General features: G+C 51.6%; 1 protein-coding gene across 2 annotated transcripts in view; it reads left to right on the top strand.

Annotated features, from left to right (window-relative positions):
* Nucleotides 1–11,041, top strand: part of GABRA5 (gamma-aminobutyric acid type A receptor subunit alpha5) — a 57,629-nt gene that overhangs the window by 27,638 nt on the left and 18,950 nt on the right. For both annotated transcript variants that reach the window (XM_006167245.2, XM_006167246.1), the window contains exon 6: nucleotides 4,248–4,330. In XM_006167245.2, the coding sequence (XP_006167307.1) occupies nucleotides 4,248–4,330 (83 nt within the window). The remainder of the gene's footprint in view (nucleotides 1–4,247; nucleotides 4,331–11,041) is intronic.

The raw sequence follows: 11,041 nt of genomic DNA on the forward strand, positions 1-11,041 counted from the left end.
GAGCGTCGCCAGGCCTGGAGTGACCTTCGGATTCCACACACCCTGTCCCCAACTTAGCAACGCTTTCATTCACAGAGTTCAGTTTGTGGACAGCTGACTGAGTCTCGGAATGCATATTTCGTCGAAATATTGTTGTAAACTACAGTTAGAAAAATGGGGTACCTAGCTAACGGACTAATAATGCCCACGCGGCATCGTGTGAGTGACTGTTTATGAAGACAAGCGCACGGGGCCATCCACGCATTTACAAAATACGAAAGCCTGGAGTTCCTCTGAGTGCGGGGGCTCAGGGGGTAAGCTCTGGCAGGGCAGGAACGGGCACCAGGCAGGCCCTGCCGGGGTGTCTGTGGGGGAAAAACAGTTGTCTGTACTCCTGGCACCAGCACCTCGTTAAATATACACACGCGCGTGTGCATATTCACGTGTGCAAGTGTGTCTAGGTCTGTGGTAACCGAGCGCGCACACGCACACCTCATCTGCAGTCTTGAAATGAGTCGAGTACGGAGAAAACAGGCCTGTGACGTGCACAGCCTTCCCCTCACGGACCACCTGGCGACCCACGCATGCGCTCTGCTCATGCTGTGACCTGCGGCTCCCCAGCTCCAAGGAGGTGCCTGGGCGTGGGGTGAGGAGGACTGGCAGCCCAGCAGCCCAGCTGCGTCCAGGTGCATGCGCCAGAGGACGCTGCCACGCTCAGCCCAGGAAGGCTGCCCGCGGCCCTGCCGGCTGGTATTGCTAAGCCCGGTGGCCCTTCAGGTGCAGCTCTGGGAACACTCTATCTAGAGTGGCCTAGCTGTTGTTGGCAAGGACTGGCAGGGCTGAAGGTTTGCACCCCCTGCTGTGTGGTGATCGGTTAGTAGCAGCAGGAAAGGAATCCATCCATTTCCACACAGGAAACCTGGCCACAGTGTTTCTCATCTCATGGCCAGTAGTTACCAGTAACCGCTCACAATGTTGCAAAGACATGGGTAACAGTAGCCAGTCTATAAGTAGCTCACAAAGTGTCCACTGCATTGAAATACCACCCTGACCCTGAGAGTCTGACATCTGGCATCGTGTGCAAGGCACCCTGACTGGGGCCAGTGGCTCAACTGCGCCGCCCCTCGGCCAGCCTCTGGAAATAGGACCTCCCTCTAAAGATGCTCCCAGGACTCCCAGGAATGTTATCTGGGGGCTGGAAATTCAGTATTGACACAGCGTCTGAGGGCTGAGACTGTGGAAAGGACATGCAGCTTCCGTTGGTTGTGTGCAAATTCGTTATCACACAGCTTTGGACACCAGACAGCCGGGACAGGCCAGTCTGTGTCTAAAATCAGGCCCTGGGCGGTGCTGCCTTTCTTCTGGGCTTGCTGGGACCGTCTGCTTCCTGGCCTTTCCCAGTTTCTGGGGTCCATCTGCAGCCCCAGGTTTGCAGCCCTGCTTCACTCCATCTCCTTCCTGACCGACGACCCTGGCTCCTCTTACGAGCAGTGTCTGATTATCCCAGATAATCTCTCCATCTCAAGAGCCTAAACTTGCCCATATCAGAAAAGCGGTCGTTGCTATGAAAGTGTATTTCTCGATAAGAAGAATTAGGACATTCACAGTGCTAGGTCTCTAAGACCATTATTTTGCCCACAACAATCTGCCTCTGCCCCTGAAGTTAATGCATACCCCACATGCAAAACACACGAGCTCCATCCTGATCCCCTCACGAGTCTCAACCCATTACTGCAGCCAGCCCGGGTTCACAACCTCAGCTAACTGACATGGTCACAAGTTCTCGTCTCAGCATTGGAGTTAACAGTCAGCTATGGGTGAGAATCTGGCGAGTCTTCTCGAAGTGCAACTCTGTATGTTTGTGAATTTGGGGAACCCAAGAAATGAGTGATTTGCTCCCAGAATACCACGGTGGGACAAGCACAAGGACCAGTTCACATTCCCATGTGAAAGGGAAAGACTGCAGGGAGAAGGGAGCTCCGGGACCAGCAGATGGCACAATGGTTACATTGCTGGACTCCCACATTGTCTACTGCCGTTTGAGTCCTGGGCCCAGCGGCTTAAAACTCATGCCAGGCACATGCGCACGTGTGCCCAAAATCCTGAGAGGAGAATGGAGAAGGGACTGCGGCGTGGCCATCCTCCTGGGAGGTGATTTCTCACTTTCCACGTCTCTGTCTTTGTCGCTCTCTCTGGCAGGTGCATGCACCCAAAGGAAGCACCATACCTAAGCAGTTCGAAGTCCAGGCAGATATAAGCCTTGTGATGTGAGGCTCGGGCCCTCCCTGCCCGGCCTCTCCCATGCCCACGGAGGGCAGTGCATGTTTGAGGCTAAGTAGTTTTTCATGTCGGGCTTGGAGCCCCATAACCCTTGTCATTTGGGCCTCTCCCTGTCCCTTTTGGTCCTGGTTTCTCCTAAAATTCTCAAGAACCGGGTGGTCTCCTGTGTGTCATAGGAATGCACCTCATTAGACAAGTCCCCTAGGGATCGTCTGGGTAACCTGCTCTCTGTCCCTGCTCCACCTCCAATGGCTGAGGGGCCCTGAGCTCCTTGCACAGCCTTCGCTGTGACCCAGGTACTCTAGCCCTTTGGCTCCTTCTGAGGCAGTAGCTAAAGGGTGTGCACTGTCGGCACTTTCTCGCTCTCTCTGTAGAGGGTTTTGCCTTAGGGCACATGCACTCACCGGAGAGAGAGAGACAGAGAGAGAGAGAGCGAGAGAAAGCGAGAACTCACCCCTCAGGATGGCCATGCTGCACCCTTCTCCTCCATTCTTCCCCCAGGATCTTGGGCATGCACGTACATGTGCCTGGCGTGAGTTTCAAGCCACCGGGTCTGGGACTCAGACTGCAGTCAGCCATGTGGGAGTCCAGTGACGCCATCTGCTGGCCCCCACTGGCTTTCTCTGAAGGGCATGTCCTGGGCCACCCCAGTGCACAGTCGTTAAGGGCTGTGCATAGGAAGCAGATCCCACATGGCCGAGGTTTGAGTCAGACCCTGGCAGCTGGAAACACACTGGGTGCGTGTGTACATGTGCAAGAGTCCTGACCGGGTGGAGAGACGCTCACCCGTCCCCCGACGTAACAGAACTACGCTGCTCTCTACAAACAGAATTCTAACACCCATTTGTGGCCCAACACCTTGTATTAAGATTTCATTCATGTACATGACTTTATTTCATTTTGAAAAATGGAAAGAAAAACTAGAAAATATTGGGTTGTCAGAGGAGTCATGACATATCTTTCTATGCAAAAATGCATCATGACTTTTCCGACGACCCAATAGAAGGCAAACTCGTGTAGAGAGGTGGCGTTACATGTCGTTTGGAGAGTCTGCAGAGAAAGGATGGGGGAGGGGGTGTGTGCACTGGCGTCTCCCAGAACGGGGCCCAGCGCATCTCCAGGGCTGTGTCTGCAGCCGGCCAGGCAGCTGGGCTCTGATCCTGGCTGCAGCACCGAGGAGCTCGCGCCCGGGCCTGACCTGGTAATGGCCACGCTCACTTCCCCGCGCAAGTGGGCAGGCAACAGCCACCCAGCACGGCATGCCTGTATGAGGGCTGAGCCCGCACAGAACACGCTTAACTCGGTGCCCACGGTGGGCACGCCAGCTGCCACCGCCACCACAGTTAGTGGTGACGGTGCTGATGGCTGTGGTATTGCTATTTGGAAGACCGGGCTTAGATAAAAAACTTAAACAGGTTTCCCTGGGAGATTGCGCAGCAGGGATCCAGGTGCTGCCCAGCGTCCAACACTGGCGGGGAGCAGTGAGGACAGCCAGCCGGGGATTCGGACTGTGCGTTTGCCCTGTTTACAACTGTCTCCTGCTCACAGGCTGTTGCACAAAATGCTTCTGTTAGGTCGTCGGAAAAGTCATGACGCAGTTTTCTATGCAAAAGTGTGTCAGGACTTGTCCGAGGACCTCATATTTGTAGCCTTGCCAAGGAAAGCTTTTAAGATAATGCTGGGCAAAGGATGGGAAATAAAGAATAAATCACCTTTGAAAGCATCTGAAATCGGTTTGCAAGCAGTAATGTACGTTCAGGCACACGGCACCCCACACCACGGGACTCCCGAGCGCGTTCGATTATACCTCATCTCAGGACCGCATTTGCCCGCAACACAAACGTTTGTAATTGGGTGGGAAAGGTTCAGGGAATTTCATAAAAGATTATTAGCTAAAATAAGGCCTTAGTATGCCTTCCTGGGACGGGGGGCTGCTCGGGAAATAGGCATTTAGGAAGTCACTAAAGTCCCCACCTCTTGTGTTCCAGCCTGACCATCTCTGCTGAGTGCCCCATGCAACTCGAAGACTTCCCAATGGATGCCCACGCGTGCCCCCTGAAATTCGGCAGCTGTAAGTTATTTTCACAAGTAAGAGCCATGGATCTACTTCTGGGTCGATTCCGCCTTCACTCAGAAGAATTTAGGTTCTTTTATACATAAGGGGTCTGTTTGGGAAGGGAGGCCGCCTTCCCGGTCTGTGCAGTGGAACATCAGCGCGTGCTCAGGGTGTCTCAGGCCGGGGTGGTGCCAAGACAAGGTGATGGAGGCTCTGGACGATCTCGAACAGCCTCCTCTGAACGAGCTTTGCTCCAGACCCTGCCCTGGCAGTGGCCACGTCCTCCGAGAGGGTCTCCAATTCTCTCCACCCAGCAGTAGCTTTCTCACCGTCTCACAGCGCTCTTGAATCACTTCTAGAACATTCCGTAAGGGCAGTGACTGTCATGTCTGGGTGCTACTTACGCAGAACACTCAGGTCGTTAGGAAACACGAGGGGACTGGCGAGAATTGGTGCCAGAAGGGAATGAGCCCTCTCGTGTCTTGGTATTCACTTCATTGGCAGGTTGCTGAGTTCTGCATATGTGGTTATTAGGGTATGGGGGTACAGCTTTCTTTGCCGGGGCTGTCTTTATCTGGCCTTGGTATTAGCATGCGTAGGCCTCATAAAATGACTTCAGAAGTGTTTCCTTCTCCTTGTTTTTTTGGAGAGGATGAGAAGGACTGGCATTGATTTTTAAATGCATGGTAGCATTCACTAGTGATTATCTGGTCTCGGACTTCTCTTTCTTAGGAAGTTTTGGATTACTGAGTCCACCTCCCTACTTACTGAGCTTTACAAACATCCCAATTCCTCGTGACTCAGTCCTAAGAGGTCGCATGTGTCTAGGAATTCATCCACTTTTTCCAGGCCATCCAGTGTATTGGCACATACTCGTTCACCGTAATCTCTATAAACCTATTTCTTTCTGTGGTGTCAGTTGTGATGTGTTCTCTTTCATTTCTGGCTTTAATTGCTTAACTCTATTCTCTTTTTCTTAGTTAGCCCAGTAAAAGTTTGTCAATTTTATTTATCTCTTTAGGAAAAAAAAAAGAAAAACCCTCCTAGTTTTGTTGATTTTTTTCCTATAGGTTTTCTTTTCTCTGCGTTTGTACTTCTGCTCTAATCTTTTCTCTTCTCTCTACTAAATTTGGGCTTAGTTTGTGCTTTTCTCCCTCCAGCTCACTGAGGTATAAAGTTAGGTTATTTGAAACCTTTTTTTTTTTCTTCTTTTTGGTAGGCTATAAATTTTCCTCTTAATACTGCTTTTCCTGTACCCATACATTTCAGCATGCTGTATTTTTATTTTCATTTGTCACAGAATGCTTTCCAAGTTCTCTTTTGATTTTTCTTTGACCTATTGGTTTTACAAATGCGTTTTTGAATGTCCACATTTATGAATTTTCTAGATTTTCAACTGCTATTGATTGCTGGTCCCGTCTCCTTGTGGCTGTTTCCCTCTCTCGCCTTTTCGTTGGATGAAGGTCATTCCTGTTCCTGTTGCTGTTTCAATTTGCTGACTCTGCCTTCTGCATTTCCAATATACTTGTAAGCCCAAACAACAGATCTTCTTTTAACATGTTTGTCAGTTTTAGAATTTGTATTTTTAATAGTTTCCATTTCCCTAAGATATACTATTAGTTTTTAAACTAGAACAGTTTTATTGTAAAACGCACAAGTTTTTCTTTATACCCTTAAGTATATTTCTAACAGCTGCTTTGAGACTCTTAGGTGCTAATCCGTATCTGGTCTCTCGTGGGGTCAGTCTGCACTGAGCGTGCTTCCTTTCCTGGTCCTTTCACATCTAGTGCTTTCTGTTTCCTGCAGACCTTAATGCTGCATTGCAGAGACTCTGGAGCTTGTTAAATTTGGAATGTTAATTTTACTTCTAGCCAGATAACTTGGCGGGGTTTGAACCCTAAACTCTCTCCACCTGTGTGTAAGTGACAGCTAAAATGAAAGGTGGTCCTTCTACTTCGGCTGGGCTGGCAGGAAGTCTGTCCCTGTAGGACTATGAACGCTTCGGGGTACATTGGAGAAACACGTGTCTGTACACATCACATTTAGGGCTCCTTCTCGAGACCCTTTGTTTCAGGATTACGCCTCATTTCCCAGCTGTACTGCTCCGATAGCACCCAGCTCCTGCTTACTCAGTAAGAGTAAGCGATCCTACCCAAGTGTGAACTCCTCGCAGCTCTGACTCACAGCTGTTCCAGTAGAAATTCATTCCTTTTTCCAAGTGTCAACACTATCCAGTTACTGCCTGTCCATGGTCCCTCTCCAGGGTCTTTAGGGACTAATTTTTTATTTTTTAAAGCTTTTGCCTAAGGGCGTGTTTGTTTGCTGGGGGAGAGACAGAGACAGTGAGAGGGGAAGCAAGAAATCATCCCCCGAGGGGATCGCCATGCCAGTCCCTTCTCCTCTATTCTCCTCCTGGGATGTTGGGCACACATGCACATGCGCCCTGTGTGATTTTCAAGCCACCAGGTCCAGGACTCGAACTGCTATCAGCTGAGTGGGAGTCCAGTGATGTAATCACTACACCATCTGCTGGTCCCAGGGAGTTATTGTTAGTGTGGTGTCCAGACAACATGAGCTGCCTAGACGCAGCCTCAGCCATTCCTGGACCTGGGACCTCTTTCAGTTACCACCGATGTGATTTAATATTACTCCTGCTATTCCGAGGGTTTTTTTGGAATTAGGGAAGTTCAGTATGTGTGAAGAGCTAAAAGTTAGGTTGGATGTAAATAATCCATTTTTTTTTTCAAACTATGGTCCTGAAATACTCTAGAGAAGCTGGAATAAGCATGTATTTGGGGGGAAATGGCCTCACAGAAAGGAATTATCACTGGGGTTTATTTCAAAAAGTCAGCCCATCCCCTGAGGTTACTGTGGGTATCATTACTTGGACAAAGAGCCTTCTAAAGATTTCCGAGGCATTTTATTTGAGAATCACTGATTCCTATCCCTGCAGGAAAATTAGCTGTTCATGTTCACATTCCCAAAGGAAAATGAACTGTACAACTTGAAATTATGCCATTCTGTACATGAGAATCAGGCTTGTGTTTTGATCACAAACACTAAAAATCAGGTAATGTTTTTTTCTTCTTTTCTTTTTTTTTTTAATCATTGGGTATAAAAGCTCAAGCTAATGCAATACCAAGATTTCATGGCATGAAAGCGATTTTTGGTGAAGGCAAATTTGGGATGAATTCATACCTCTTCACTGAATTACCTTGTATTGAACACCCAGAAAATTGCAAAGCTAAAATATTCATCTGACGGACCCCTCCACTTTCTCCATCAGATGAATAAGATCGATTTTGCATGCTAATATATTAGGTCAATGGTCTCTATAATTAAGCCGATAGAAACGTCCCTTGAAAATTGCAATGAAATAAGTACCATATCCAAAGCTAAAATATTCATCTGACGGAACCCCTCCACTTTCTCCATCAGATGAATAAGATCGATTTTGCATGCTAATATATTAGGTCAATGGTCTCTATAATTAAGCCGATAGAAACGTCCCTTGAGCGCGGCAGACAAAACACTCCTCGGCAGTTTCTCCTCTGCCCCGTGCTTCTCAGAACGATCCCATTCAGGTGTCGGTCACTTGTCTGTGTTTGCTATGAACATCACGGCTATATATCCAGAATGACAGGAGGGATTCTGTCCAACCTTGTGCCTGAGCACAGCTGGCTGAGGGCTCGAACACTGGGCAGGCCTCCCCTTCCCTTAGCAGCCGCGTCTGAGGTCACACCGTCGTACCTTCAGAGGAGATGCTCTTCAACTAAGTGTGTTCCCTGTCTCTCAGTTTTCGGATTTCCCAAAAATAGATGCCAGGCCGGCTTGCTCACTCACACACCACTGGCATCTGAGCATGCAGAGGCTAGATGTGATTGTATAATGAGGCCCGAATCACCCAACTCAACAGTTCTCACTGTTAGGAGACAAAGGGGTGCAAAGCTGTGTCGTTATTCTAATGGGCCTCATGCTCTGGGCTCGCTGCGGGGCAGGAGCAGACATGGCTGTTACCGCTCTTGCGCGCTCTACTCGCAAAATTCCAGCAAGTGTTTAAATTAGCTGTAGCTTAGAGAGGGGTGTTTCCAAGTCCTTAAGGGAATTCCTTCAAAGCAATGGCCTGGCTTTTATTTGACAGCAAGTGCTTAGAGACATGAAGACCACGAAAAAGAAGAAGAAAATCCTGAGGGTTTTAGTCTCACTTTGTGAGCAACGCACTAAACATCAGGGAAAGCCGTGGGAGTTTGGGGGCACCCGGGTAAGTCTCGCGGTGGTGAGCTATTGAATGTGCTGGGCAGGGCTGGGTCTCTGCCAGGGCGTCCGGCATCCCTGTGTGCGGAGACCCAGCCTCACTGTCAGGAGCTGGGACCGTTTCTGAGCCCGCTGTGGCTAATCAGTCTGTGAAGTCCCAGAACACGAGGAGGGTTTACCTATGTGGTGTCTGGGTTTAGACTGTTGTTTTTATCATTACAATTGCCAAAGGGCCTATGTGCTTGCCAGAGAGAGCCAGAGGAGGAGGACGTGGGAGAAAGCACCTCCCATGGGCTGTGGTCACGCTGTAAACCTTTGTCCTCCATCTCGCCATCCTGTCGAGATTTTGGGCACATGTGCACACACGCATGCCAAGGTTGGGATTCGAACTGTGGTTGACCATGTAGAACCCGGCTCCCTTAACCACCAGGCTAGGACCCAGCCCTGAACTGTAATAACCACAGCGTTGCACTAGTTAACCTTGCTTGCTGCTCTGGTCTGAATGGTCGGTCCCCTAGAACTCAGGCTGACAGCTGAGCCCCAAGGTGATAGTTAGGAGGTGAGGCCTTAGGGAGAGGCCGCAGAGCGCCCGTGTCCTTTGGCCAGCTGAGGGCAGGGTGACAGGTGACCTGATCGTGCTGAGGTGACCTGATCGTGCTGAGGTGACCATCATCTAAGCGTCCTCCTCGTCTGCCTGGGCTGCTGTAACGGTACCCAGCCTGGCCGGCCAGAGCAGCTGAGGACTGCCGGGCGGAGGGGAGGGCCGGGCAGGGCAGGGCACAGCTGGGCGCTGCAGGGCCAGCCGCCCCTCCTCGGCATCTAACCACGGCGTTGGATGCCAGCTCAGGCTTCCGCTGGGATGACTGCTGTCCTCATGGAAAGGCCGCTCAGCCGCACCCTCGCTGTTCTCTCCCCAACGGCCTTTCTCGTGCCTTCCCAAACAGACAGGGTGCAACTTTCTACCTACGTTCTGCCTCCTTATAGGTGAGCAACTCCACCTCTGTCTTTTTCTTTCCATTTTACTGGAGGGTCCACGCACTCACCAGAGGAAGACAGAAAGAGGGACACGAGAAAGCAGCCCATGGTGAGTGGTCACACGGCAGTCCCCGTTCCCCCTCCGGGGGTCTGGGCGGACATGCCCATGTGTCCAGCGTAATTTCTCAAGCTGTTGGGTCCAAGTCTTGAACCATGCAGTCGGCCCTGTGCGATCCAGCCACCTTAGCGACCAGGCCACAGACTGGCCCAACAATGACATCTTTAAGTCATTTCTCTCTTTCTGCATGTCACCATGAGCATCAGACAACCCGGGCTGTTCTTCCAACGCTGCTTAGAAATCTGGCCAGCCAGCCAGCCAGTGTCGCCCCTGTGGGCCCACGGACAGGTCAGCCACTTACTCTGCCACTCCACAGCAAGGGTGGGCTCACACAGTTCAACAGAAACAGGCAAGCGAGGGCGAGTACTGCCGCCCCACCGTGCCTGGCCTTCCCTCCGTTCAGCATCACGGTCCTCGTTTTCATCTGAGCCCGCATCGGATCAGCCTTCGCCACCCACGACCCCACCAGCCTCATGCTCAGTGACGTCAGTGTGCTCTGGACTGAGGCCCTCGCCACAGCTCTTCTCTCTGGGCTGTCACCAGAACTGCCCTGAAGCATCGGCTCACGGAAACGCAGGCTCTCCTAGCCTGCAGCCGGGACCCTCCAGCCCTGACCCCCGCACCCCACGCCGCACCCACACGCCGAGGCTCCTGCCCAGCCGACCTCGCTGCCCCCCTCCTGGGTACCAGCTCTGTCTCGGGCCGTTGGGCTGCTCTCGCAGACGCCCATACGCTGGTGACTCACTAATGTCCGAAATGTATTTCTTATAGCTCTGGAGCCTGGGAAGCCCACTCAGAGCGCCGGCAGGTTCAGGGTCTGGTTCGAGCAGGGCACTTTGTCCTGTGTCCTCACAGGATGGAAGGAGCAAAGGAGTGCTCTGGGACCTCTGCCGTAGGGCAGTGACCCCACTTGTGAGTGCTCCACCCTTGTGACCCCATCCCGTCACCACTGGGATTCGTTTTCAGTCATGTCGGGGGCTCGAATACTCAGGCCAGAGCAGGCTTGGTAAGCATTCAGCACTCTGCCGGGAGCAGAGAGGAACATGGAGCTGATGAGGGGTGTGTTCAGACCAGGCTTGACCGCTGCGGACAGGGGGAGGCCATTCGGAACATACAGATGGGGACCATCCTGGGATTGTGGATCGAATAGAACCTGGCGGATCTGAATGGCAGGAGGCATCCTGGAGTGAGAGCCTATGCCCACTGACATGGCGGGAGAGTGCCCGTCCTGGAGGTGAGGGCCCACGGTTAAGTCCACTGACACGGCGGGAGAGTGCCCGTCCTGGAGGTGAGAGCCCACACCCATGCCCACTGACACGGTGGGAGAGTGCCCGTCCTGGAGGTGAGAGCCCACGGCCACGCCCACGGACACTGACACA

This window comes from Tupaia chinensis, unplaced genomic scaffold, assembly GCF_000334495.1.
Source record: "Tupaia chinensis unplaced genomic scaffold, TupChi_1.0 Scaffold144682_1, whole genome shotgun sequence".
Classification (NCBI taxonomy): domain Eukaryota; kingdom Metazoa; phylum Chordata; class Mammalia; order Scandentia; family Tupaiidae; genus Tupaia; species Tupaia belangeri.